Below are 26,301 nucleotides of genomic sequence, written 5' to 3'. Positions count from 1 at the left end.
CGGATTGTAAGAGGAGCATTTAAGAAAAAGGGACGGATGCATCTTTTTGATCAAGTACTTGTTCTTAACTTATTCCCAGGTAGTTTAGCTCCATTAGGGTAGCATCTATAACAATGAGGTGAAGGCTAATGATCACACAGAACTGCAGAAACTATAAATGTATGGAATGTGCATCACATACTTGTGTTGTTGTAGTGAGGAAACAATACTCCAACACAAAACACACTTACACAGAGGTGCTGAGCATCAAAAGAACTCAAGGGAAAATATAAAGGAAAGTGCTGTAATAAAGTGAAATTCAGTGATCAGACTGTTTATATTGTCTGTTCTGATAATATTGTACAAGCTCAGAAAATTACACATAAACACAGTTTGCATTTTTCTGACAGCATTCCTTCCTGGCTTTTGCTGCTGCAACAGTGTTGCTTTTGGCCTGGATGATGTGTCCAAAATTTTTTTATTATTGAAGAGTAATTGTCTGCTCCTCCATGATAAAACAGCTGCTAGGAAGAATGTTTTCATGCTTGCACTTGGCTGAATAATCCAGTCTTCTTTGCTTGTTTCTCCTTTGACTTCGGTAAAATACACATTTATGAAAGCGATACTTGACTTACGAGACTGTAACTAATTTGGCTCATAAAAAGCCAAATCAGTTAAACACTTTGCTTTTAAATACCACCTTATATCAGTAAACAAGTTTTTTTTCTTTGTAGTCCTTTCACCAAGAAAGAATCAAGCTTGTTTCTGAAGAACATCTTTATTTAAGGAAAACTGGATGCCTCTTCATTGCTGGTAAAAGTGAATAAGAAGTTGTACTTGTCAAAATGACTGACATTCAGTCTGCTTCTCAAAGTGTCTTTTGTAAATCAGTCTTTTCCATGTGGGAACCAAAACAAATGAGATTATACTTTAGACCTCTATCAGTGACCACTTATTTTTCTAATCTTGACATCGCAAATTAACTATTCTGTCATAAATACAAAAGTCAATAACAAGCTTAGCTATGTTTATATCTTAAGAAATGTAATTATCACAGCACAATCAGTGGGAGTGAAATAGTTACTTGTTTGTGCTTCTTTAGCAACTTAGTTTTGTTGGAGTTGGGAGGAATTTATAAAAGTGGGCAAAGGGCTTACGGACAATACAAATTATTCTTTTTTTTTATTAATAAAGCAAAACTTGTTTTGTGGAGCTTCATGTAATATATCCTGAAAAAAAATTACTATAACAATGAAAAGAAATTTCAATGTCACTCAAAAGGGACAGGAAAAAACGTGTCAAATCTTAAATCTTATCAAAATAGAAGTTTAGATAACCTTCCAATCTTACAGGTAGATTTGAAGTATAAAATACAGCAATTAAGAAAACTTCCTGGTTAAAAGTACCATCTATCTATCTATTTATACTTCTATTTATCTATACTTCTGTCTGTCTTTCTGCTTTCACACACAGTTTGACACGGATACATTCATTGGAACAATTTTTAGGGGACCACAGTCTTTTACATTATATGACTTCTTTTGTGGTGAACACTAAAAGATCCGCTCCAACACATTTGCATGTAAACCAGTAAAATAAACACTTCAGCACTGGATAGATTATTGCCTTTATTCCATGCATTGCATACAATAATGGTAACTCTTCTTAAATAAAAAGCATGTTCAAATTAAAAAAAATTCCCCTAAAGCAAATGTAGTAGATGAGATATGGCAAAAGAAAAAAAAAGGTTAAAAAACATAACTAGACATACCAAATATTGTGCTTTACAAAGCATAACATATTTTTCCAGGGCCATCATGTTGTGCTACTTCATTTTTTTAAACAAAACATTTACGTCATTTAAAGTGCTCAAAGCACAAAACATATGGTAAAACTTCCGTTAACTGCAGGGAATTTGTCCTTATGCTATGTAAAAAAATTTTAAGATATTTTTTCAGTTCTAACAGGCTTTTACAGTGTTTTTCTGTATCTATCAAAAGATCAGAGCACAAATTAAATTGCACGTTGTAAAACAGATTATAATTATATATTTTAAAAAAGTAGCACCTACCTATACAAAACAAGCCCAAACATAACTGATAGTAATTTTGTTGACTAACATGAGCCGATTGCCTCTTTTTTCTTACATCATTGCATATATGTATTGCAATTGATATGGATATGGATTTGTACAAGGCAATATTCATGCTTGCTTGTTTTTGTCTTCTGTTCTGACATGATGCAATTTCACCACGGTCATCCCAATCCAGGCTGAAGCTTGGGTAACCCTCTCAGGCCTTAAAGTGGCAGGAAGGCTTGAGTTAGTTCAACTCTCAATGTTTTGGAATGCAGGTTGTCATACAAAGCTTTCCTCCATGTTGGAACATAGCAGGAAAGAGTCGACTAGTCGTGGTTTGATCAGCTGCTGGTGGTCGGCTGCCTCGATGCTGTCTGAACAGCCTGCTGCGAGCCTCCTCAAAGCAGCCTGGAGTGCACAAACAAAAAACACATATGCTTTATCTCCCATCAGCATCATGCTGTGCTGCAGTTTGCAAGTTTAAATATGCATAATATGCAATGACTTTAAGACAAGCAGGAGATAAAAATGACTATGTGGGTTCAACATGATAATGAATTAAAATAATTAACTACATTAATTACACAAACAATATGTGCCTGCTAATCAGCAGAGTCCAGTCAGATCAGAAGGATGTTTTGTTTTTTTGTTTTTTTATTCATGACTAATAAGCATGACATCCTTCACCCGTTCAGCAAGGAGAGCTTCCAACCTTTACATTTAAGATTACAAATGATGTGTGAAAGCTCAGCGTCTTTTGAAGGTAAGAATTTGACATGTGCAAATGCACTGCTTAACCCTTGGCTTAAAAAGGATAAAATGGAATCACATTAATCTGAATAGGCTGACAAATGTAGGCACAAAAAAAAGGAGGGCATTTCTCAGGCAGTCCAATTAAGCTGCTGACCAATGTTTGCTTGAAACCTCTGCATGATCATGAAGATGACAGAGTAAGGAATTGAAAACAGGGGGGTTATTCATGTTATTTATGTGTTGTGTTTAAACATAAACTCACACATAACATGAAGTATTTGGCTCTGATTCAAACTGTGCCCTGTGGATGTAATTAAATTGGTGAACTGATGATGTGCATGCATGTGAAGTTCTTATGACAAACGCAGATGAAAATGTCTGATATTCTTTATGTGCAACTGAAATCGGCAATTTGAATATATGAATGATATATTTGTATTCAGGACACATGACCATTTAAACTTATTCTAAAGGGTCCATGCATATATAGACATATGGATACATCCTTTACACCTACCAGGCAAGCGACCAGAACAGAGTCACTGTTATTTCTCTCAGTAGGGGAGCGGCACAGTTCAATGAGACGAGGAACAGCTAAAGGAAGATAAAAACAGCAGAGTCAAATGAAAAAAGAGACATCACCAGCTTTTTAAAAATTTTTATATATGCAGTATATATAAATGTATATATTGCACATATATAAACTTTGAGGTGCAAAACCTCAAAATACACATATAAAATACACACACACATACATACATACATACATACATACATATATATATATATATATATATATATATATATATATATATATATATATATATATATATATATATATATAGATAGATAGATAGATAGATAGATAGATAGATAGATAGATAGATAGATAGATAGATAGATAGATAGATATAGATATAGATATAGATATAGATATATACACACATATATAAAAAGAGCTCTTTGAAAAATCAGAGATGTTTCAGGTATGTGTTTGTACTGCCACCACAATTAGTAAGTAAAGCAGAGGTTTTTCTGACAGGCTTCAAACATATGAACCAGTGATTGTAAACCTGTTATGTATGTTTGAATAAACTTTAAAATGTTCAGTGTGTCATGTCCAGCTTTTGAGAGCGCCTCTTTAAAGTTGCTTAAAAACATAACGTCCTTGGCAGAGGTAAGAAAAAAGCTGTAGATCGCGCAAGGAATACGTAATATTGGGGAGCTAGCAAGGTAGCACCCTGTCTTGGCTCCACCCCTTCTGGTTTTGCTCCTTGTGCGATCCAAGGCTTTTTTCATACCTCCGCCAAGGAAGTTGTGTTTTTACCAGTATCTGTTTGTGTTCAAGATAACTCAAAAAGTTATGGACGGATTTTAATTAAATTTTTAGGAGTTGTCGGAAATGTGAAAAGGAAGAACAGATTTAATGTTGGTGGTGATCCAGATCATCGCTTGGATCCAGGAATTTTTTAAAGGCCGTGGAGGTTTGTGCTTTCCGAGTGCTTTTTTAGTTTGCAGCTTTTTCCACCAACAATTTTCTCTTTCTCAGCTGTTTGGCGGGAGGAGGAAAATAAACTGAGCAGAGTCTGGAAAATCCTTCCTGCATTTTCTCAGCTATGATGAAGATTATGAAATATAAGAAATGAACCACTTCAATTTGGCCCGAATGTTTTGATTGGTCAGACTTTTTACAGATTAACAGTAAACTGAGGGGTCTAACTATATTTCTTATTGTTCATGATTACAAAATTTATAGACTACCACCAGGACAAGGAACCACTTCATCCAGAGTAAGAAAAAATGTCTCTGAGCAAGATTACCAACCCCAGCTTTAATTAGAAAAGGAGTACATCATGGTGCCCTTCATGCTTCACATTTAAATAAATTAAAATTAAAATTAAAATTAAAATGATTATTATTATTATTTAGTAGATCAAGTCTTCCAAATGTCCATCTTTCTGAACTGTCTGCTGCAGTATATGTCAATAATGAATAAGGTACGTAGCTGTTTGGTGAAATAAAGCCGATAGAAAGTTCAACCTTTTAGTTGGATGGCTGTTTGGGCCACATCAGGGTCTCTGCTCAGGCGGGCCAGTGTGACTGCAGCTTTTTGCTGGACTCGCTCGCAGGCGGCTCCCTCTGATGGACTAGGGGAAGATGGTTTTTCTCCCAGCAGAAGAAGCAGTCGCTCGATCCCTGTTGGACATACAGTTACAGTAAATGCAGTAAACAGACAAGCCAAGGAAGATAGTATTGGTGCAGGAAATAGTCACAGTAGTGAGGTAACTCCTGTACATGAAGAAAAGGAAAGAGTGATAATAAAAATTCAGAGACATCCAACAAACAATATATCAGATCACTTTGAAGCTTTCCAGACAAGATAGTTAAGGAAGCAACCGGCACTTTCATGGCTGAGGTGAAGATCAGGAAGACAGCAGACATTGAGCCAAAGACATTGAGATAAATGATTTGGACCAAAGGGCTGTTGGCGAGCCAGTTTATAAACACTTAAAAACATTTAATACAACAAAAGAAAAGCATAAGATCCAGGAATTTCCACTACTATTTGAATCACTACTTAAGGTTGTTAAGTTTTTATTAAGTAGCAAAGGCATTCACAAACTCATTTGAACAATATCAAGGACTTATTTTTAAGTTGCACATTCTGAAATCGCAAAGCATATTTTTTATTCGGACAAGAAAATTTCTGTGTGCTTGGAGAAACATTTATACTTGTAAGATGTATGCATGAAAACAGACAACTGTACTGCCAGAGGTGATGGTTTAAGTGCTCCAGACAAAAAAAATCCTAGATGAATGAATTAGTTTGTTTAAGCTTAGAGCTGTCACAGGTCAGTGTAAATAACATGATAATATGGAAAATCTAAAGATGAAACATTTAAGTCATTGAATAGATCAATGATTAAAACAAAAATATTTATAACTTATTTGCTGCATATTTTCTGGAGAATTGAGGCTTTTGAATTCCAACACGCCTGATTCATATTAATGGCTCATTGTGCAGAAAGGTAGGCTGTTGGATCCAACAGCCTATGAAGTTTAGCACAATGATTCATGTATTTGAGTCTGGTGTTTTGGAGATAGGCTACATGTCAAACCTTGAAGGCTGCGGCCCTCGTGGTACCAAGTTGAGTAGCGCTGGTGTGACGGACAGAAATAACCAAATGCTGCCCTCTTGAGGAATAAAGAAAAACTTACCTTGTTTTTAGATTTTTTTTCTGTTTTAGTTCCATGACTCCAAAGGTCAGAAGAAATAGCACTTATATGTAAATATTAATTAGAAACTATATTTAGGGAAGAGATTACCTTGTTCCTGGAGGACTTCAGAAGCACATGGCTCCAAAACAGAGAGGTTTGCCAAAACTGTCACCACCTGAAATTGAAATGAATCAGAAACATGAGACAAACGCTTCAGTGACACAAAATCATTGCAGTTTTCAATAAATTTACACTGTTAGCTTGTAATTTAGTAATTTCATGTAAGAAATACACATTCAGAGTGCATACCTGGTCTTTGGAGTATGGTGTGTCAACTCTTTGACGGTCTTTGCACGCCTGCAGCAGGATGTGGATGGCGTTCAGCTGCAGGAGAATCTCACAGGCCATGCTGTCAAAGAAGGTGATGTTGGCCAAGGCTGCAGATGCCAGGAGGAATACTTCACCACAGGATGCGCTCTCACACAGCTCTAAAAATAACAAAGCAACGCTCACTAAATACCCATACCGGTAAGCAACTTTCTGACACAACAAGAGGCCCAAAATGCAAGAATTATGACCTATAAATGTATTAATTAGTTGCCCCTGTTACTCCTGTTAGTTTGTTATCTGCAGAATTGACTGTGTCAATTACAATTAAATTTTTACATAATTCATTTTGTTGTGAGTTATTGAAAAGCCAACACAGCATTATGGGTAAAGCGTCCACTTACTGATGAGCGCAGTTACAATGTCATGCATGCTCTCCAGGAAGCTGGCGAGGTGCTGAGTGGATGTGTGATGGGGAGAAGTTATCTGAGCCACAACCGCTGCCGCCTCAGCCTTGGCTGCTTCCACGCTGCTTTCATCGGTCAAGATGTCAGCCAGACACAGAATCCCGTCCACCTGTATGATAAACACAGAGCACGCCATGTGTATTCACAAAACCTTATAATCTCATGTAATCATCGATGGACTTGATGTGTATAGGAGATTTATTTAAAGTTTTTTGGTTTTGTCCATGATGCTGGCCTTCAGCAGGATTTTCTCTCATAATTGTTTAGACTTTACAAAGTAAAAAGAATGTTTATTAATCAATAAATTCATCCATTTTCTTAACTGCTTAGTCCATTTAAGGGTTATGTGAAGCTGGAGCCGATCCCAGCAATCATTGGGGGAGGGGCAGGATACACCATGGATAGGTTGGTAGTGTCAATCAATCAATCAATCAATCAGTCAATCAATCAATCAATCAATCAATCAATCAATCAATCAAACTTTATAAGATAAAAGCCACACTGAGAGAAGTATAATTAAACCTATATGTGTTTTATGTGATAAAAAAATCTCTATTGCAACAAAGTAATATCGCTTACAGCATTTACAAAGTATTTATCCCATTTCTAATGACCAAGCAAAAAATAGTTTGTTGGGATGACTGGCCTTTAACAAATAAACATACCTGGCAAGCCAACAGTCACTTTTAATAACATCCAGAACTTCTTTGTGAAGACAGGAGGGCCTTACAGAGGGGTAACCTTTAGCTCTACCTGCCAGACAGTTACAGTAGAGCGGACAGACAGAGGTCAGGCCATTCCCCTCTGCAGGTCATGTAACAGACTTCTGGGTATTTGCAAAAAGACTCTCAGTGAAAAGCGAAGTCTAAATTTCCTTTGATCAGATTACCAAAAGATTGGACTGTTTTTGCTGCTGTTCCCATCAATTGGAGGAGGTTTTTTTTCCCCTTCTTTTTACCTCAGTGCAACATTCCTTTAGTCACATGATGGCAGCATCATTCTAGTTTGGTTTTATGAGCTAAGAGATCAGCCGGACATGAACAGCATGTTGGAAGCAAGTTTTAAACATTACTGCTCGTCCTTGACATCTTCAACATACACCACAACTAAGTTATGCCTCTCATAAGCCACCAGTGAACCTTGTACAGAAACAGCCCAGTAGTTGCATCATCAGTCACCATCTGATGGATAGTTGAATTTGTGAGATGTTGACTTGACCACATCAGCCTGTAAAGCTGGTGGAATTAAGACTCACCTGTACATTTAACTCAAAAACATGTATGACTGACCAGGATAGACCCAGGCTGTGCATATTATCTCCTTTTAAGGATGAGTTCAAAGTTAAAGCAGAGCAGGGGATCTCCATGGCGCATAGAGCCAAAGGCATGAGGTCATTTATTGATCTCATCTTTGTGTTTGTTTTATCTTATATGTGTAGGTAGTATTTGAGGAGACTTCAGATGAACTGTGGAAGAGGTATTCTTCCACTTGAGGGCAGTGTTGCTCAGTTCATGCAATACAGTTGCTGTAAGTTATTTTCTTTGTATCTATGTGAAGCACTTCTCAACAGGTTTTGCAGATGTGGAAGTGTTCAAACTCAGCCCACACTCTGGGAGTCATCCACACTGCTGGTTTATACTCATAATGAACAGCACACGTGTGGCATGAGCATCAGTCATGCCTCTATAACAACCATTATTTTTCTTTTTTTTTTTTTTTTAAAAAAAAAAAAAAAAAAGAGAGGAAATTAGCTTCTTCTCAGGAAGTTTACCGACAAATACCTCAAGTGGAGCGAACTGTCAGCTCTCAGCCAGCCACACCTGTCAGTCTTATCCACTGACGAGCATCAGCGCGCAGAGCTTCACAGGGCAATTCCCTATTTTTGTCTCCGTAGACGTCAGCAGCACTGTGCCGGAGCAACCCACTGATGTGGAACGATCCACTCTCCACGTTCATCCTCCGCTCCCCACTCCTCCACTCCTGGACATCTTCCCCCTCCCCAAAACAGAATGCTCCCCGTCTCCTCAGTTACAGGACAGTAAAAATGACTAATGTTGTTTACTCTCCGGGTTATTACCAAATAATTTTTAAATAAGTGATAACAAAGTTGTGTCATTTTCTGTTCCTTGTGTCTTTCTGAGATGATGGATTTTCCTAATTTCTCATCATTCTGAAATCTAAACAGATAGATGACTAAATGAATGAATAATAATCCCAGTCCCACCAACACACAACAGACTGACTGAGACATTTAATATTTAATACATTCAATCTGAAATTAACTTTCAGGAATCTACCAAAAAATCCGGTGCTATTTAAATTTGTGTTAAGCTGTTGATCTGAGTAAATACTACTTAAACTAAACATCTCTCATTCATTCAGTCATAGCTTCACCACTTGGTCCAGTTCAGGATTGAGGCTTTAACACCTTAAACCTACTAAATCAAATGAGTAAACTCCATAAAATCTGATATTAAAAGACAAAGTAAAAAAACAAAACAAAACAAAACAAAGCTGATTAAGAGAGAACAGAATAGACTATAACAGAAAAATGATTATAGTATAAAAGTGCCTATATGCACTACAAAATGCAAATAAATACTTAAAATAGTTTAAATATGCGTGCATGTATGAAATGTTAAATATATGGGATTTTTTTTTACTGAAAAATGTGATATTCCACAAGAGCTTTTTGTAATGAACATATTATGATGAAGACTGACATTACTCCACATGGACATTACTCACTAAACACACATTTCCTTTCTGTACAAATGACGGGATGCTTTGACATGAAGTCACTTTGCTTCAGCGAATCTGGAGCCCTCATTGCAACCTCTGCCTAAACACAAGGTTATATTTTCATTCATCAGTATCTTATAAAGCTGCAGATGTTTACATTGTAATAAGACACAAATGCAGTAAAAAAAATAAATAAATAAAAAGATAAGATTAAAAAAGACTATGTAGAAATATTCACATTCACTTTGCTCTAAACACAGAATCCTTCTTAATGTGATTTAATAAGGTAAAATGTGGACATCTAAAGGTTTAATTATATAATTAAACAGTACTTCTTTTGATAATCAATTTTCTTTTCCGCAGTCTGAACATTATAAAGAACAGTTCACTTTCCCTTAAAGAACAGACTGTTTTTAACCCAAACTTCTGCCTGAGCTCAGGAATGGACATGATTGTGTTTAAATCAGCAAATACGTTGATTACTGGCTCTTTAATCATGAATTGTACAACATTAGAAAAACATTCCAACATCGTCTACTGAATTGATTTAGGATCACATTGCATTTAAAGTTAGGTTTTCCAACTTGTGTTGTAAATGTCACATGCTACTTCAGTAAAAAAGAAAGATTTGCTTCAAAATGTTTCACAGTTTGCGTTTGCTAAATTCAGTTCATTTCAGGTTTATTTTAAATGTCAGAAAAGTGATGTAAAGGTTGAAACCTTCACTTCCAGTCAGTTAAATACTGTAGTCATCCACTCTCTATACCAAATAATTATTTATCTATGTTCAGTAAGCATATAATCAGTAAGCAATGTTGATATTCCACACATTATTATGATTATATAAAGCACTAGCTGGGGAGGAACTAAGACATTATATCCATCAACAAGCAGTGGTGGCGCCTGCTGGCCCCTTTTCTAGATCAACCGCCAACAAGGACAGTTGTGTTTGTAAAGCCTGAGCGATTGCCGGTGAGCGGCTGGGAGAGCAGACTTGCCTGACAGCCTCTCCTCCGGGACCAGGCTGCTAATGTTGGGGTGGACTTCAGTTCCCGTTAAAAAAAATGCTCACAGATGATTTACACAGTCCCAGCTGCTCTCGGTGTGAACAGACGCTGCTGTGGAATCATTCAACTGAATCGAGATATATTTGTCTTTCTGTAAACGCTCCACTCGGTACAGGTGTGTCTGCTGTTTGTTTTGCTGGAATTTACCACAGAGAATAAACAAGGACACACAGTTGTGGATGTGTCATTAGCTTTTTTTTTTTTTTTATCTCTTTCCCACCTTTTTTCCTAAAAACATTCATCCACATACAGTGGGGGGGGGGGGGGGGGGGATATATGTTTGACCTGCTGGTTCAGCATTTAAGAGATCCCAATAATGAGCTCACACCAAAGTGGTCCCTATACGTCATATATATTAATATAATGTTGTTATTAAGGTCATTGTGATTTATCTAATCGCCTTATGATACTTGTTATCTCACTGTCTCCCGGATTTTAATTTATACAAGTAAGTTTAATACTTCTGAGGGAAATGAACTTTGTGAACTTTTTTTTAAAAAAAGAAATGTAATAAGAAAAAATTAAAAAAAAAGACATTTTCAAATTTGCAATCAAAATTTCAGCAAAGGCTCGTGAACAATGTAAATGTGCCATCATTTGTTTATTATTAGAGAAAATCTTTAGCTTCACATAAATAATAAGTTCTGCTGTTGGTTGGTTGCATTATTCTGTAAGTCATGTTGTGTGTCAAGTAAAAAAAAATATAAATTATTACAAAAAACTAAAAAGTATTTCATGATAAGTGACATCATGTTTAAAGGGTGCATATTCCTGCCAAACTGTTTCATCCCTCCAGATTACAGGATGTGTTTCTGAGCAGCTGGGCCTCTTCCCACTGCCTTTGTTGGCACGTGTTCACCTGGGAAAATAAACGGAGGCTTCCCAGCCATAACATGAGGAAAGACGGAGGTGACTGAATGAGAGGAAGAGGAGAATTTCAGCTGATAAGTGTTAAACAACACCTGGCTGGACTGGGACAGTTTTCAGTGGAAGTAATGTTCTTAATGTGCTTAAACTTTCGGTTTTATATTTACATTTCTGTACATACACTCATTTTTTTTGTTTAAAAGGAAAATATAAATTTTATTGCATTTATTATATCCATCCCTTTGGTTTTTTTCTTTAAATAGAGGGCTAATTTTGTGTAGCTTTTTTTGTGTGTCTCACTGATGAATAATCAACTGAATGGTGTTCAACTTGGATCAGACTGGGACAGTTTGCAAAGTGGAGACCTTTGCAGCCATTTAAGTAAGAAATTCATTCACTTCAATTAAAACTTTATTTATTCAACACTTTTCATCTGTAGGCCTTTACACATTTAGAAGCAGACAAACTTCTTCTCTGTCTCTCCTTCCCACCCCACAACATACACACATACAAACACATGCATCCACATACAGGTACATGTACACACCCAGATGTATTTTGCATAAAACCTGTAAAAGCTTGTAAGACTTGTGGCTTAATAGGTGCCAGAATGCCTCCATCTGGGCAACAACATTGTTACAGGTCAGCAAGGGGCCCATGGCAGCAAAGCAATGCTACAGATCCCCTTTGCAGACCAAGCTGATGCCCACCATGAGACAGAAACATACTGCCAGAACCAATCACAGTCCCTAGTGCAGGAGCCCCCAATCAGAAAACACTGGAGACATAGGATAGAATTACAAAACCACCAGGCTAAGAGCATAAAGGCTGAGGTGTGCATGTGTATGCAGCTGACTGTTCTACCTTGTCCAGTTGGTTGATGCCCTCTTCCACACAGCAGATGGAGGCAACCGTTCTCAGAGCGTGTGCGTAGAGGTCTCTGAAGCGGTCCTGTCGGCAGATCTTAAACAGGGCCACCACAGCTCCTTCCTGTGGGCGCGGGAACAAATGTGAAGCTGTTAAAACTTAAATTAATCATCATCAAAAACCTGTTTTCACACAATTACAAACTATACTTCTTTTCTGTGTTGAAATAACTGAGTGCTTCAAAAATAATTATTATATGTGTTAATAGTGCAATACTGCATAATAATAACTTGCTTTTGTGCTTCACATTTACTCTGCATGATCATCATCTATTCAGGAACCCAATGCATTTTAGACTATAAAACATTATTAAATTATATTAATAAAAATGTGAATACACACAAAAACTTAATTTAACATGTTAATATATAGATTTCATGGCCGAGACAAAGTCTGCTTGTCTTGGCCTCTTCTGATTTCTATTAACTATGGTGTGATTGTTTGGATCAATATTTTTGTCTGAAGAAAACTTTTTTTTTTTTACCTTATTGATTTAATTTATTTCTTAAAGATATAAGATGGTTGACCGAGGTGAAAATTTAAACTTTAAATGTACATTATGCAGATATTGTTTATTATCTTTGCAGATAATACCTGTTCAACTAAACAAAAAAAAAAAAATATTGCCTTTTAAAATCAGACTTAAAGAGGACTGGCAACCTGTCCAGGCTGAACTTTCCCTCTGGCTTGCTAATTGTGGGGATATGGTTAAGTTTTAACAGCTACCCTAAATTGAACGCTTTGCAGATGATGAATGGACGGGTTCTAAGAGGCTGTGTCGGTATTCATTTGTCTTGTTTAATAGTTGAACTTTGACTATTAAAAGACTTGTGATAAGTTAGTATTTTCATTATTCATTGGCATTTTCTTTTTTTCTATGTAGCAGAATGCTAATTGTTATAGATTCAGAAATGTTGTTCTTTCTTTGTTGCCAAAAAATCCCAGTAACACAACATCAATTATTAACATGTATCTGAAATCTTTCCTTAAAACATATACAAATACTGAACAAACTCATTATATCCTGCAATTTGTAAAGTCTGTTGAACACATTTATCCTTTTAGGACACAGGAACAGATTTAGTTAAGTAATTATAAAGATGGTTGAGTAGTCTAGTAACGTTGGTCAAAGAAGGATGTTAATTTAAGAAAAAAATGCTTTCATTGGTATTTTTGAAAGTCTTACACAGACTTGATGTTAGTCATTCCACTAAATTATACACCATACGTCATTGTCTGCTCTTGTCTTGGAGTTCATGTTATTTTGCAAAATAAGAGAACAAAGTGCTCCTTGCTGCACACCATCCTGTGAGAGCCAATGAGACCTACAGGTTGAAGCCAATCGCAGCGTTCTGGTTTCAAAGAATTCAGGAGACCCAAAATGACCGGTGGATTTGGCCAGCTTTACTCTGCAAGCCTGCCAACCACAGAAAATATCAAATGGCTCCAACAATTTATGAAAGCGAATAAAATTGGCCAAAATACACATATTCCATGAATAGAAAATACAGAGCAGAAATAAAATGTAACATAAAAAAAAAACAGAAAAAAGATGATTTGAGAGCCATAATGGCTGACCTTTTTTTTTTTTGTTCAGTTATGCTTGGTATAAACAAACAAAAATAGCTCCTGTATTGGCTCCCTGCCTGCACTGAAGCGTGCTTCTGATACACAAAACACTTGGAGAATTGAATTGGCTGCACAGATAGCTAGAATTACCTGGAGGAAGACGAAGCCTGTAACTACCATCATTATCCTAATAAGGCCATTATACTGGGCAGGCATGTCTCATATTCTGCTAAGGCCGCGCTGCTGAAGCTTGGAGTGGTTAATCACCTTGCCCTCCAGTCTGACTGCTCATCCTTTTTACGCAATATTGGTCCATCCTACCTGCAAGAACTGCCAGCATCATCAGACAGTTTACAGTGAACCATATGAAACTCCAGAGATGCTTTCATGTTGATAACTGCTCTGGTAGAGATGGGCAGCCTGTTGCTCCTGTTCATTCAACATGCTGGAATAAGCCATTTTAATAATATAAGATGCAAAAACAATCATCACATCACATCCGTTTTGAGACTCTGCAAATTTTTACAGATTGTTAGGCTTGTCTTTTTTTTCCCCTTCTATGTTAAACTTGTTTCCACTGATTTCTTCTTCATCCCCTAAATGGAGCTCTTACAACACATTTGTTCTCACACTCGTGCCTCTCCAGCCATGTGTGCTACTTCAGGCTTGCACGGCACGTTAATTTCTTTTCATCTTAGTCTTCTGCTTCACTCTCTCTGTTCTGTTGTACTGACTTATATTGCAGGTCTGCCTGAACTCTCAGCAGTTTTTCTGTTTGCTGCCTTTTTATCAAAACAACTTTTAGCTTTTATCTTTTTGCATTTTATCATAGTTTATTTGAGCCTTTTCTGTCTTTAATTTCATTTTTTTGTATTGCTTTTAATGTTAATTGTAAAGCACTTTGAATGATTATGTACCTGAAATGTGCTATACAAATAAAGGTGCCTTGCCTTGTCTTTTGGAGGAAGTTTACAGCAGGATTTGCAAACAAAAGTCCTGCATTCAACAAAAGGTTCATAGGAAGAGGGGGGTTTGAAATGGCTGAATAGTTCAGTTTCATTTGAATAATGACGATAATACATTACTCTTGTAAGGAGAGTCATGTTAACATCTTCACTGCTTTTCAAAATTCCTTTTCTACACAAAAACAAACAGACTGATAATGCCACCATATGCTCTCACACATCCTACAGTTCACATCTGCAGACTTCAGAAAACAGACATTCACAGGGACAGTTCTATATAAACTGAGGCTTTATGATCAGTATCCATCTTGTATTGCTTTACATGAAGCTCACTCACAGCTGCTGTTAGTCATGGCACAGGTCAGTGATTTTGATTGTTTTATTTTCTGTTAGATGCTGTTTTAGTTTCCCCTGCCCATATATCACAGTTTAGAGAAAAATGATAATCTCAACTAGTTTTGTATCCATTCTTATCAGGATGGCCCAATTCAGCTCACAAGTGCTTACATTTAGCCTATTTTAATAAATCATTTTGAAAAGAAAAACTAAAGATATAAACCTTTGAAAGTCTAATATTTCACATCAAGACATTTATCATCTGAAATAAACACAGATCATCATATGTTCTGGCAGTCACAAAGCAGCCGTAGTTTGCACAAAGTTGAAAGCTAATTTCTTTCCGTTTTGCTACAATTTGTAAGTAGGTGCTTACAAAGTGAGCTATTTGTTGATATGCATTCACTGTTCACTTAATCAGATACTGGCTGCTACTGGGTTGGGCATCCTTTCGACTTTAGAAGTGTCTTAATTCTTTGTGAAATACATTCAGCAAAGTGGTGGAAACATTATTGAGTGATTTTACTTCATAGTAACATTATTGCATCATAGAGCTGCTGCACATCCCTGATGATAATTTTCCATTCCACCATATCGCTGAGACGCTCTATTGGATTGAGATCTGGTGACTGTGAAGACCATTGGAGTACAGTAAACTCACCGTCATGTTAACAAAAACAGCTGGACGTAGCCATCAGAAGACGCTACACTCATGGTCATTAAGGGATGAACACCTTGCAAACTATAAACAAGTAGCCTGTGGTGTTTTAACCATAATCAGTTGGTACTAGTAGGCCTAAAGTGTGCCAAGTTAACACCCCCCCAACCGTTACACCACCAGCAGCCTGAACTGCTCATGGAAGGCAGGATGCCTCCATGTTATTACTTTGTTTCCACCTAATTGTAAGCCTACCATCTGACTGCAGCAGCTAAACTGCAAACTCATCAGACCAGGGCTATTTTTATCCAGCTTTTTAACTTCCAGTTTTAGAAAGTCTGTGTGAATTGTGCCTCAGTTTCCTGCTCTTAACTGAAACAAGTGACATCCTGTGTGGTCTTATGCTGCTGTAACCCCTCTGTTTCAAAGTTGGACGTGTTATGTGTTCAGAGATGGCATTCTGCATACCTTAAATGGAACCAGTGAATATTTGACTTCCTGCTTCCTTTCTATCTTCTACAACAAGTCTGCTCCTTTTCCTCTGACCTCTGACATCAACGAGCCAATTTGGTCCACATAACAGCTGCTCAGTGGAAATTGTCTGTGTGTTCAACAATTCTCCAAAACCCCAGTCAGCAGTTTCTAAAATATTCAGAGCAACCCATCTGGCACCAGCAATGCCACATTCTTTCTCCTGATGGTCGGTTTGGACTGCAAATCATCTTGACTGTGTCTATGTAACCAAATATATTGAGATTGGTTGTGATTAGCTGAGTAGCTATTTGTGTATCTAATGAAATGGATGATAAGTGTGTACAACAGTATCAATCATCAGTCAAAAATGTAGATAGTTTTTAATCTCCTTTTAGGGCTCTGATGTGCAGATACACGATGTGAAGATTTATGATCAAAATAAAAAAAACTAATAGAATTAATCAGATGTCTTATACATGAAAGGTATCATCTAAATTACAATCTTTAGCTTAAAAAACTGAATAAATCAATGAAAAACATAATTTTTCAAAGTTTCTTAAAGCATGCTGTTTCATTTAAAAGCCAACAGTTTCACCATTTTAGTTAACTCTCACAGTTCTCATTAATCATACTTCCATGAAAGGCAGCCATTTTTACCATATATACACAATATATACAAACAATATTGATCTTCACCAAATAACTAAACAACCGATTCCTTTAAATCCTTAATCTGTTGTCCTTGTCTCCATTCGCGCATTTGTTGATTAGACATTAGATTGGCAGAAGTCAGCTTTGACTTATTTAAAGGGAAACAATCCTTCCATTTAAAAAAAGTACATGATCAAGAGAAAGGTTCTGCTGCTGTAATCACACAAGCTGGATGGAGATAAATCTGACTATCATACCTTATCAGGCAAGTTGTTCATTTTTCCTGAGAAGCTTTCACTGCTTTAAATTGTCTTATTTGCATTATGATGATAATACTGTTAAACTTCACCCATTAATCTCACTTTATGTAGAATATCACTCACTTAACATTGTCTGTCAACAACAATAACGGTTAAGAGAAGGCAGACAGGAGGTCCCCACCCGAGTCCTTAAACAGTTTATTGCAGTTATTCGGAACAAGTCAGTAAGCTGTGGAAATTGTGATGTGAAAGGGACTCGGATGTGAGCCAGATGATGTGAGCCACTGTGCTGGGTATGTATGTGAGAACATGACAGACAGACAGCTGGAAGCTAATTAACTCAGATGGCAGGCAGACTTGTTTTGTATTGGGTATTCATTAGCAGCAAATGGTAGGCAAGTTTCCCCTGATGGTTGGGCCAGCGGTGCTACACGGCGGACTAAAAGGTAAAGGCACCTGAGCAGCTTGCATTTGTGATCAATGTGTATTGCTAATGGGAGCTGACAGTATTGATCTGACAGTCTGGCTGTAAAGGAGATATATACGTGTGTGTGTTTGTGTGTGTGTGCCATCAGGGAGGGTCTCTCTTATCAGGAAAATCCTACAGGCAGTCGGCTCACTAATGGCAGATTGAGACTCGCTGTCTGGTCTCTCTTGTCTTATCTTCAACTGATATAGCTTTTTAGAAGCATGTCTACAAAGATAGCGGGTGCTGTAGGTCTACTGGTCTGAATGACGAACACCTGCAAACTCTGGCGGAAACAAGGATGCATCTCCACAGAGTCCTGTTCTAAAATGTATTTCTGTTACCGTTAAGAGCAGGGATCTTCAATCCTGGTCCTCAAGGGCCAGTGTTCTGCAGGTTTCCCAAGTGTCCCTGCTAGAACACACCAGACTCAGCTCTGCACATGTTTGCTAAACACAGATTGATTTGAATCATGTGTGTTGCAGTGGAGATACTGGGAAAACCTGCAGGACATTGGCCCTTGAGTACCAGGATTGAGGATCCCTGGTTTAGAGTAAAAACCCTTAAACAAAAGAACGTGACCACTGTCAGAATGAGGCCTAATCCAGTAAGCATGTTCTCAGTACCTTGGCAATGATGCTGCAGAGCTGAGGTCCATCCTGGGTTAGAGACAGGAGGTTGCTAATGGCACTGCCGATGGTGTGAATACTATCTGATGACTCAATCTGTCTGATCAGAACCTGAGAGGAAGAAAAGACCTTCAATAATAAGCTAGGAACAAAATAAACCCCAATTCATCATGTTGCTGGAGATGCTGAAACACTTTTTCATTCTTTCAAAGAAGGGATTGAGTTCTTTTAGTTGCATCCCCCAAACTCTGGAATAGTCTCCTCCACCATATTGGGATCCCACTGTCCCACTTTAAAACTTGTTTAAAGACCCATTTTTACTAGAAAAGAGAGTTATTATAATTTTGGATGATATTCCAAAATTTTAAAATGCGGATATTTTATTTTGGAAATAACAAAAGTTCTACAATAGTAAGAGGTAGTAGTAATAGTTTTGTTTGCACATTTTTAGGCTGAGGACTGATCGCCATGAAGTATCTGGATTGCAGCCTGATTTTTGAATACTGGTGTGGAGAACTCAGAGTGGTTCTATGATTTCATGGACTAGCATGACGCGGCATTTTGAACGTCCAACGAAATGCAGAAATATGGTTGTTTGCCGAATAAAGGGTTAACATTCTTCTGACTCTGTTGTTAGCCGCAAACTAATCTCATCATACATTACAAAACATCTGCTTACAGACTCTGAAGGGGTTGTTTACAAAAACCAACCTCAAACATAAAACAGTCCAGAAAAAAAAAAAAAAACGAAAAGAGAATGAACTTATAAACGGGGCTCACAGTATTAGATGATACATAAAGGTGCAACTCAGATAAATTTCTCCATTTAAGAAGAGTTACAGAGGATAAATTTAACTACATACCTGGATCTCATTGGCTAAAGCCATGTCAATCATGTTGCTGAATGAGTCGCTGACGTCTGTAAGGATTTCGTGGATAGCCTCCCTCATGGATTTCAGGAAAAATTCATCATCAGTGTGAAGACACCTGCAGGAGAGTACGCAGAATTGGTTGGAAACATAACGGCAAAGACAGAAATTCATTGGTGTTATTTTCATGCTTGTGTCACCTCTCTGTAATATTAGTCAGCTCCATACACTTTTCAAGCAAAGACTTGTCATACTGTAACCAAAGAAAGAGAAGAAACATCAATGGGTGATTTGAACATTTAAAAAAAGTGATAAAAAAAATAAAACTGTTGCAGAATTTGTTTCTGATCAATGATTCTGAAGATCAACTATCACCTTCTGCATTTCAGGCGGTGTGCTCCGAGCGGCGCTATACTCATGCACCAATGAACGTACGTGGCAGTTTGCCCGTACAGCTGTGCTATGGACCCTCTGCCAGCGCCCCTTCTCCAGCCGCTGGAACATCTTCCCCAACTCTGTACTGACTACTAAGGCACGACGAAGGAGAGTCTGCAGGTTGTTTCTGGCCACATGGTCGCTTGCGCCAACCGCTGAGGTTACAATCAGCTCTCCCTGGTGGGAGTCCTCCTCCACACCAATGGGTTTGGCCTGGAGAACACACATGCACTCCACCTCTGTCATGTGGCGGAGGTCTTCCATCCAGCGCTGGACTGAGTCAACCTGAAGGGACTGCATGCGGGTACTGCGTGGGAAGGAACAAAGTAAAAATGAGTAGAGGTAATACGGTGTGGTATAGTTTATTTATGTTAGAGATGATGTAATGCCAGGCACCAGCGCATAATTACAGACCTCTTCAGTGTATAACCAAAACAAAAAGAAAAGGAAATAAATAAATGTAAAACCATGTTTGTTCGTTGGGAAGAGTGTTAGTATAGAGCTCTGTTCAAAACTACATTTTTAGGAATCATAAAACATTGTACACTGCACATTATATTGATATGTAAGTATGTAAATGTAGAGTAAATTTGTTATACTAGAGAAAATCTGACACTCAGTTTATTTATCCTTTTTAACCATTGATTGAAAACATGTTTCATTTTCCTGTTTCTGAGAATTACAGATTTGATTTCATCATTTGTACAGCAATTAAAAATTCCCAAACTGCTGTCGAGGTAGTGTGCAGCTGTACCATGTGGAGAACAGTATTTGAGGTATGGGAAGTTGTTTGCACTGCCCAGCCTGCTGATTAAGCTCAAGCTGGTCAACACAGAACGTCTAAATTACATTTGCCTCCTCCACAAGAAATTAGATGCTTAATCATTGGAAACTTAAGGAAAGTTTTTATCATAAATTTCAAATGGGTGTTGGGTCACAGATCATTTAACTTGGCAAGCTACATTTGTCCTTTCTCTACGCCTCATTCCCCTTCTCTCCCTGATTATCCAAAATTCTATATGAATGTCATAGAGTCTTGTAGAGCCAGACACCGGACATAAAGATGTTGCCTACTCATTCGAATGATCATCACCTGCCTGATGCATAAGTAACTTTCTTTATATGGTCTCAAATTGTGAAGCCCACTGCACAAGTTCCTTTTTCCTCCATTAGCTACATGCTGGTATTTCTCACATGACCCTGAAAGTGAAAGATTAATTTTAAAGACTCTGGAGGTCAAAAGAAATAATTGTTTGCAGAAAAAGATTGACATTGGAAAGACAGTTTAGTATTTTAATTATGATACTGATTGAGGATTGTTTTTTTTTTTTCTTTAATCTCAAATTACATTGTTCTGAAACTTGTCATCACAATTCTGGCCCATTCGTCATTTGCTGCTACTCTGAGCCAATCAGCCTGGTACCTGTTCCTGCCAGTGCAAGGCATTATAAGTGCAAATTAATCCTCTTTTGTTCCTTCAAAGAAGAGGTGTAAATGAGCACTGGAAACAGCAGTATTTCAGTCTAACCCACCAAGGCATTCCTAGAATCAATACTGCATGATCAAGTTTATTTCTACCAATAATTGCTGGATTTTGAGCTTGTTAGTTTAACCTCCTATTTCCTCTCAGTTTGACAACAGTGCTGATAACGGGCCAAATTGAGCAAACACTTCTCCCAACTTCAATCTCTCTCAGCGGTGACCCGAATGAACGCAGGCTTAAGTTAGTAATCCTGAATCTGGCAGTGAGAAGGCCAAAGCTCTCTGATAGAAGACGGGTCGATAGCTACAGCCGCCACCTCTGTTATGAGTCAACACTGGAAAGACTAATGAACATGGGTATTTTTATCTTGGCTCCCTTGGCCTTCTTTTTTTTAAGAAATATATTGCCATTGTATTAGTTATAAGCTGATCTGGTATCAAACTGTGTATTTATACTCAGAATGATTATTACTTTAAAAGCTTCAAACCTGCTTGTAGCAAGAGTTTGTTAGACAACAGTGAGTGATTAAAAAGCCACTGAAAGCCATCTTAGTGAAGCGCCCTGGGTGGCTGATGCCCAGTGGGGTCGGCAGCTGTTGATCTTGGCCAATCTGGGCCGATGTCCTGTGGCTGCAAGGTCTCTGGCTGGGGCTTTCCTTTTGTGCAGATTTTATGGTGTTGTGGCTGGGAGTTGTGCACTGCGGTGGCTGTTGATGACCTGGGGGTAAGGGGTCCCCTGGTCTTTCCTCTGACCTTTGCGAAGGCACTGTGCATGATCACATTCTTCACTCTGTATAATCTGCATACTAACACAGTTTCTGTGTTGCCTTGTGGCATGTATACTAATACCTACTTTGACGTTTGCTTTGCGTGTACATATGTCTAGTACTTTGGTTTTGTGATACATGTTTTGTTTGTTTTCCACCAGCTGGATTGTCTCTTATTGCTGCTCCAGAAGATTGCAAGAAAACAAATCTGAAAAAGGCCGTATGTTGTTCTCTGTTATGTCCCTGTACTGGTTTAGTAGTTGGTTGTCTGGTGTATGTTTGGATTGAAGAGCCACTGCTTTATCTTTATCTGTATCTTTATCTCCTCTGTCTTTTCTCCACTCTCCTTCCCATTTCTGTTCACTCTCTTTCCTTTCTCTGTCCCTCCGGTCAGCTCAGCAATCTTATTTAAATTCAGAAAAAACAGTTATTTAAAGTCAATATAGCAGAATTATGGTCAAGCTGCTTAGGACTGGCAAGACACACCCAATAAAGGAGTGGTTCTCCAGGTGGTGACTACAGACCACTTCTCAGTTCTGATGCTTTCTGGCTGATGTTTTGGTCACTTTTGAATGCTGGCGGTGCTTTCACTCTAGTGGTAGCATGAGACGGAGTCTACAACCCACACCAGTGGCTCAGGTAGTGCAGCTCATCCAGGATGGCACATCAATGCGAGCTGCGGCAAGAAGGTTTGCTGTGTCTGTCAGCGTAGTGTCCAGAGCATGGAGGCGCTACCAGGAGACAGGCCAGTACATCAGGAGACGTGGAGGAGGCCGTGGGAGGGCAACAACCCAGCAGCAGGACTGTTACCTCCTCCTTTGTGCAAGGAGGAACAGGAGGAGCACTGCCAGAGCCCTGCAAAATGAGCTCCAGCAGGTCACAAATGTGCATGTGTCTGCTCCAACAGTCAGAAACAGACTCCATAAGGTGGTATGAGGGCCCAGCATCCACAGGTGGGGGTTGTGCTTACAGCCCAACACCGTGCAGGATGTTTGCATTTGCCAGAGAACATCAAGATTGGCAAATTCACCACTGGTGCCCTGTGCTCTTCACAGATGAAAGCAGGTTCACACTGAGCACATGTGAGAGACGTGACAGAGTCTGGAGACACCGTGGAGAACATTCTGCTGCCTGCAACTTCCTCCAGCATGACCGGTTTGGCAGTGGGTCAGTAATAGTGTGGGGTGGAATCTCGGGGTTCCTCCTAATGCAAGACAATGCTAGACCTCATGTGGCTGGAGAGTGTCAGCAGTTCCTGCAACACGAAGGCATTGATGTTGTGGACCAGCCCACCCGTTCCCCAGACCTGAATCCAATTGAGCACATCTGGGACATCATGTCTCGCTCCATCCACCAACGCCAAGTTGCACCACAGACTGTCCAGGAGTTGGCGGATGCTTTAGTCCAGGTCTGGGAGGAGATCCCTCAGGAGAACATCCACCGCCTCATCAGGAGCATGCCCAGGCGTTGTAGGGAGGCCACACACACTACTGAGCCTCATTTTGACTTGTTTAAAGGACATCACATCAAAGTTGGATCAACCTGTAGTGTGTGTTTTTTTTTCTTTATTTTTGAGTGTAACTCCAATCCAGACCTCTATGGGTTGATACATTTGATTTTCATTGATAATTTTTGCGATTTTGTTGTCAGCACATTCAACTATGGAAAGAACAAAGTATTTAATAAAAATATTTCATTCATTTAGATCTACAACGTGTTACTTTAGTGATCCTTTTATTTTTTGAGCAGTGTGTGTCCATATATATATATATATATATATATATATATATATAGGGAGAGAGAGAGAATTTTCCAACACTTTGTAAGGTTTTCATGGGGGTGGGTTTAAATATTATGTCCTCTTATGAATTCAGACCCTTCACTTGATATTTGGTTTAGGTACGTTTGGCAGCATAAATTCCAGACCTCTTTAAAATAATCCCACAAGCTTGGCACAGCAATCAATTGGAAGCTTCTCTCTTCTTCTTGGCAGGAATTAAGCTTAGCTAATGAGGATAGGGAGTCGAGTGAAACAGCCATTTTCATATCTCCCCAAAGATGCTCTATCGGGTTCTTGTAATGACTGTGACAGAACTTTTACACTGAGTTTTCTCAAGGCCATACATATGTGTTCTTGCTAGTGTCATTAAGTTATTGTTTCTTAGAAATGTACATTTGTTATGCTGCCAGATTTCCCAAGTTCTTAATTTGTCCTGAAGGATCTACAGGCACATTTAAACGGACTCATTCTGCCATGTGTTATACAGGTAGCATCCATGAGGTGAAATACGTTGCTTGTTTCTTCCAAGTAAACTTTTCAAACTGTGGCTGAGTATTTCAAGCTTAATATCTGACTTTTAGACAGACATTCTATCATGAATAAATTATTTAATTGTTACAGTTTTGCACTGATGTTTGTCTGTCAAGATGAATCTTTCTTCTATGCAGATAATTTGATTTATTAATTATTTTTGGTTACCTAACTGATCGAGGTTCTTTCCATCCCAGTCTGGGCCTGATGCAAGCCTGTTGTACCAACAGATTATCCCATCATTATGACATGGTTTCTATCTTGACATCTACCATCTATTCTGAGATATATAGTTATTGATGCATGCAGACCGATAGTACAGGTTTGTCTGATCACTGCAAATTTGTTTTTTCAAAAGGAAATTTATACTACACCTGTACAGAACCGTAAAGGGCATCTCTTGATTCCCATGCAGGAAGACAAAGTCATCAACTGCAAGGAGCAACAGAGATGTACAAATCAAAAACACACCCGGAAATGAATAAACAGAAAACGCCTGTTTCTGTGTAAACCTGCAGGACAACTCAGTGGCAGTGCCAGCATGCAGAATACACGGAGTGAAAAGTGTTTGCAGAAAAGGGATCATACCAATGTGACCCTGCCTACACAAGGTTCAGAGATAGGTAAGGTAGATCCCGGGACTCGGGTGAATAGTTGCCATCCCCAAGCACAGACCCCAGCCACCCCACCCTGGAGTCAGCCCAGTGAATTGAATTCTTTCTATTGTATTTTGTAACATAAAAATAGAAAGAGAATTTGAAAGGATCTGATGACTGTGTTATACTGTATACTTTATACTGTATATTTCTGCAACAGTTATACTAAACAATGTTTAAAACTTGAAAGAGTATTTGATTCTTCATATCAAACCAAATATGATCTTTCCAGGCCATTTTTATCTCTTCTATAACAACAGATAAGGATGAACTCATTTAGACTGACACACCCAACCAACATGCCACAAAACATAACCCTCACCGCAGGGGGGAAAAAAGATGATAATAGCAGGTTTGTTTTCCAAGGGAGGGGAAGCGGTGCACTTCAGCTCACAGGGAATGACAAATATTTACATGCAGGGCCAAGACCGGGTCAGACGACAGCCATTCTATTATCTCAGGCAAGATCCCATGGATATAAATCATGAATCCTTCCCATCTGCACAGAGTTGTCAAGCTAACAGGTGAGGACACAACAGCATGGTTAATTCTAAATATCCTGAGTTTTATCTCAAAGTAAATTTATCCTTTACTTTGTTTGATATTGATATGCTGTCTGTGTTATCAGATTCATGGATGATACAGTCAGTTATTGACCAATAATATGTTTATTATGCCATTTGAAATTATTACTAGGAAAAGAATCTGCCAAGATTTTCTTCTTATATAGTCAGTTTCTGATCCTTCATAACTGTACAATGTTCATGAGTTTTTTTTTTCTTTTTTAAAATTTATTTTGAACAACTTTATCAGCCAACAACTAAAACCTTCAAATGCACACAAAATACATGCAGATTCCATACAGAAAGGCACAAAAGAATCACTTGCTAAGAGACACCACTCACCGCATCATTTATCACAAAGTGGTACTTTGTTTGAGACTGACAGGAATACCTGCATGAAAGTACTCTAAGTATTAATCTATTAGTATGTGAAGTTTATGGGTCGTTCCCAATCACATCATAAAGACAATGACTATCCTGTACATGACAAAGGAAATGTGACTCAAGCCACAGTGATACATATCCTCATTTTCCTCTTCATATCTCTTATCGCCTCACACAGTGGTGCAGAGCTTTAAAGTCAGCAAGCACCAGATGGACAGCAGTAAACTAATCTGTTTTTTGGGGAATAACAAGTTTTTTCTATAATTTGAGACTTCAGGTGATTCAGTTGCTACTAAATACACCTCACAGATTTCAACCACATGCTGCTGTGTAGGAGATAATAGTGGCCTCTGACTTATTTGGTTAATCCAGTGGAGGTAAAATGTGACTCCCAGATGTTG

General features: G+C 38.2%; 1 protein-coding gene across 2 annotated transcripts in view; it reads right to left on the bottom strand.

Moving 5' to 3' along the window:
- Positions 1-1,685: 1,685 nt before the first annotated feature.
- The window catches only part of insc (INSC spindle orientation adaptor protein), a 53,656-nt gene continuing 29,040 nt past the window's right edge, over positions 1,686-26,301 (bottom strand). For both annotated transcript variants that reach the window (XM_079258579.1, XM_079258580.1), the window contains exons 3-13: positions 19,678-20,044; positions 19,503-19,555; positions 19,297-19,420; positions 18,431-18,544; positions 12,363-12,488; positions 6,760-6,931; positions 6,338-6,516; positions 6,137-6,203; positions 4,850-5,005; positions 3,327-3,403; positions 1,686-2,464 (exon numbers count right to left, since the gene is read on the bottom strand). In XM_079258579.1, the coding sequence (XP_079114705.1) occupies positions 2,336-2,464; positions 3,327-3,403; positions 4,850-5,005; positions 6,137-6,203; positions 6,338-6,516; positions 6,760-6,931; positions 12,363-12,488; positions 18,431-18,544; positions 19,297-19,420; positions 19,503-19,555; positions 19,678-20,044 (1,564 nt within the window). In that variant the 3' untranslated portion in view covers positions 1,686-2,335. The remainder of the gene's footprint in view (positions 2,465-3,326; positions 3,404-4,849; positions 5,006-6,136; positions 6,204-6,337; positions 6,517-6,759; positions 6,932-12,362; positions 12,489-18,430; positions 18,545-19,296; positions 19,421-19,502; positions 19,556-19,677; positions 20,045-26,301) is intronic.

The sequence above is a fragment of the Telmatherina bonti genome, assembly GCF_933228915.1.
Source record: "Telmatherina bonti genome assembly, chromosome: 2".
Classification (NCBI taxonomy): domain Eukaryota; kingdom Metazoa; phylum Chordata; class Actinopteri; order Atheriniformes; family Telmatherinidae; genus Telmatherina; species Telmatherina bonti.
This window is presented reverse-complemented; position numbering and strand designations above follow the sequence as displayed.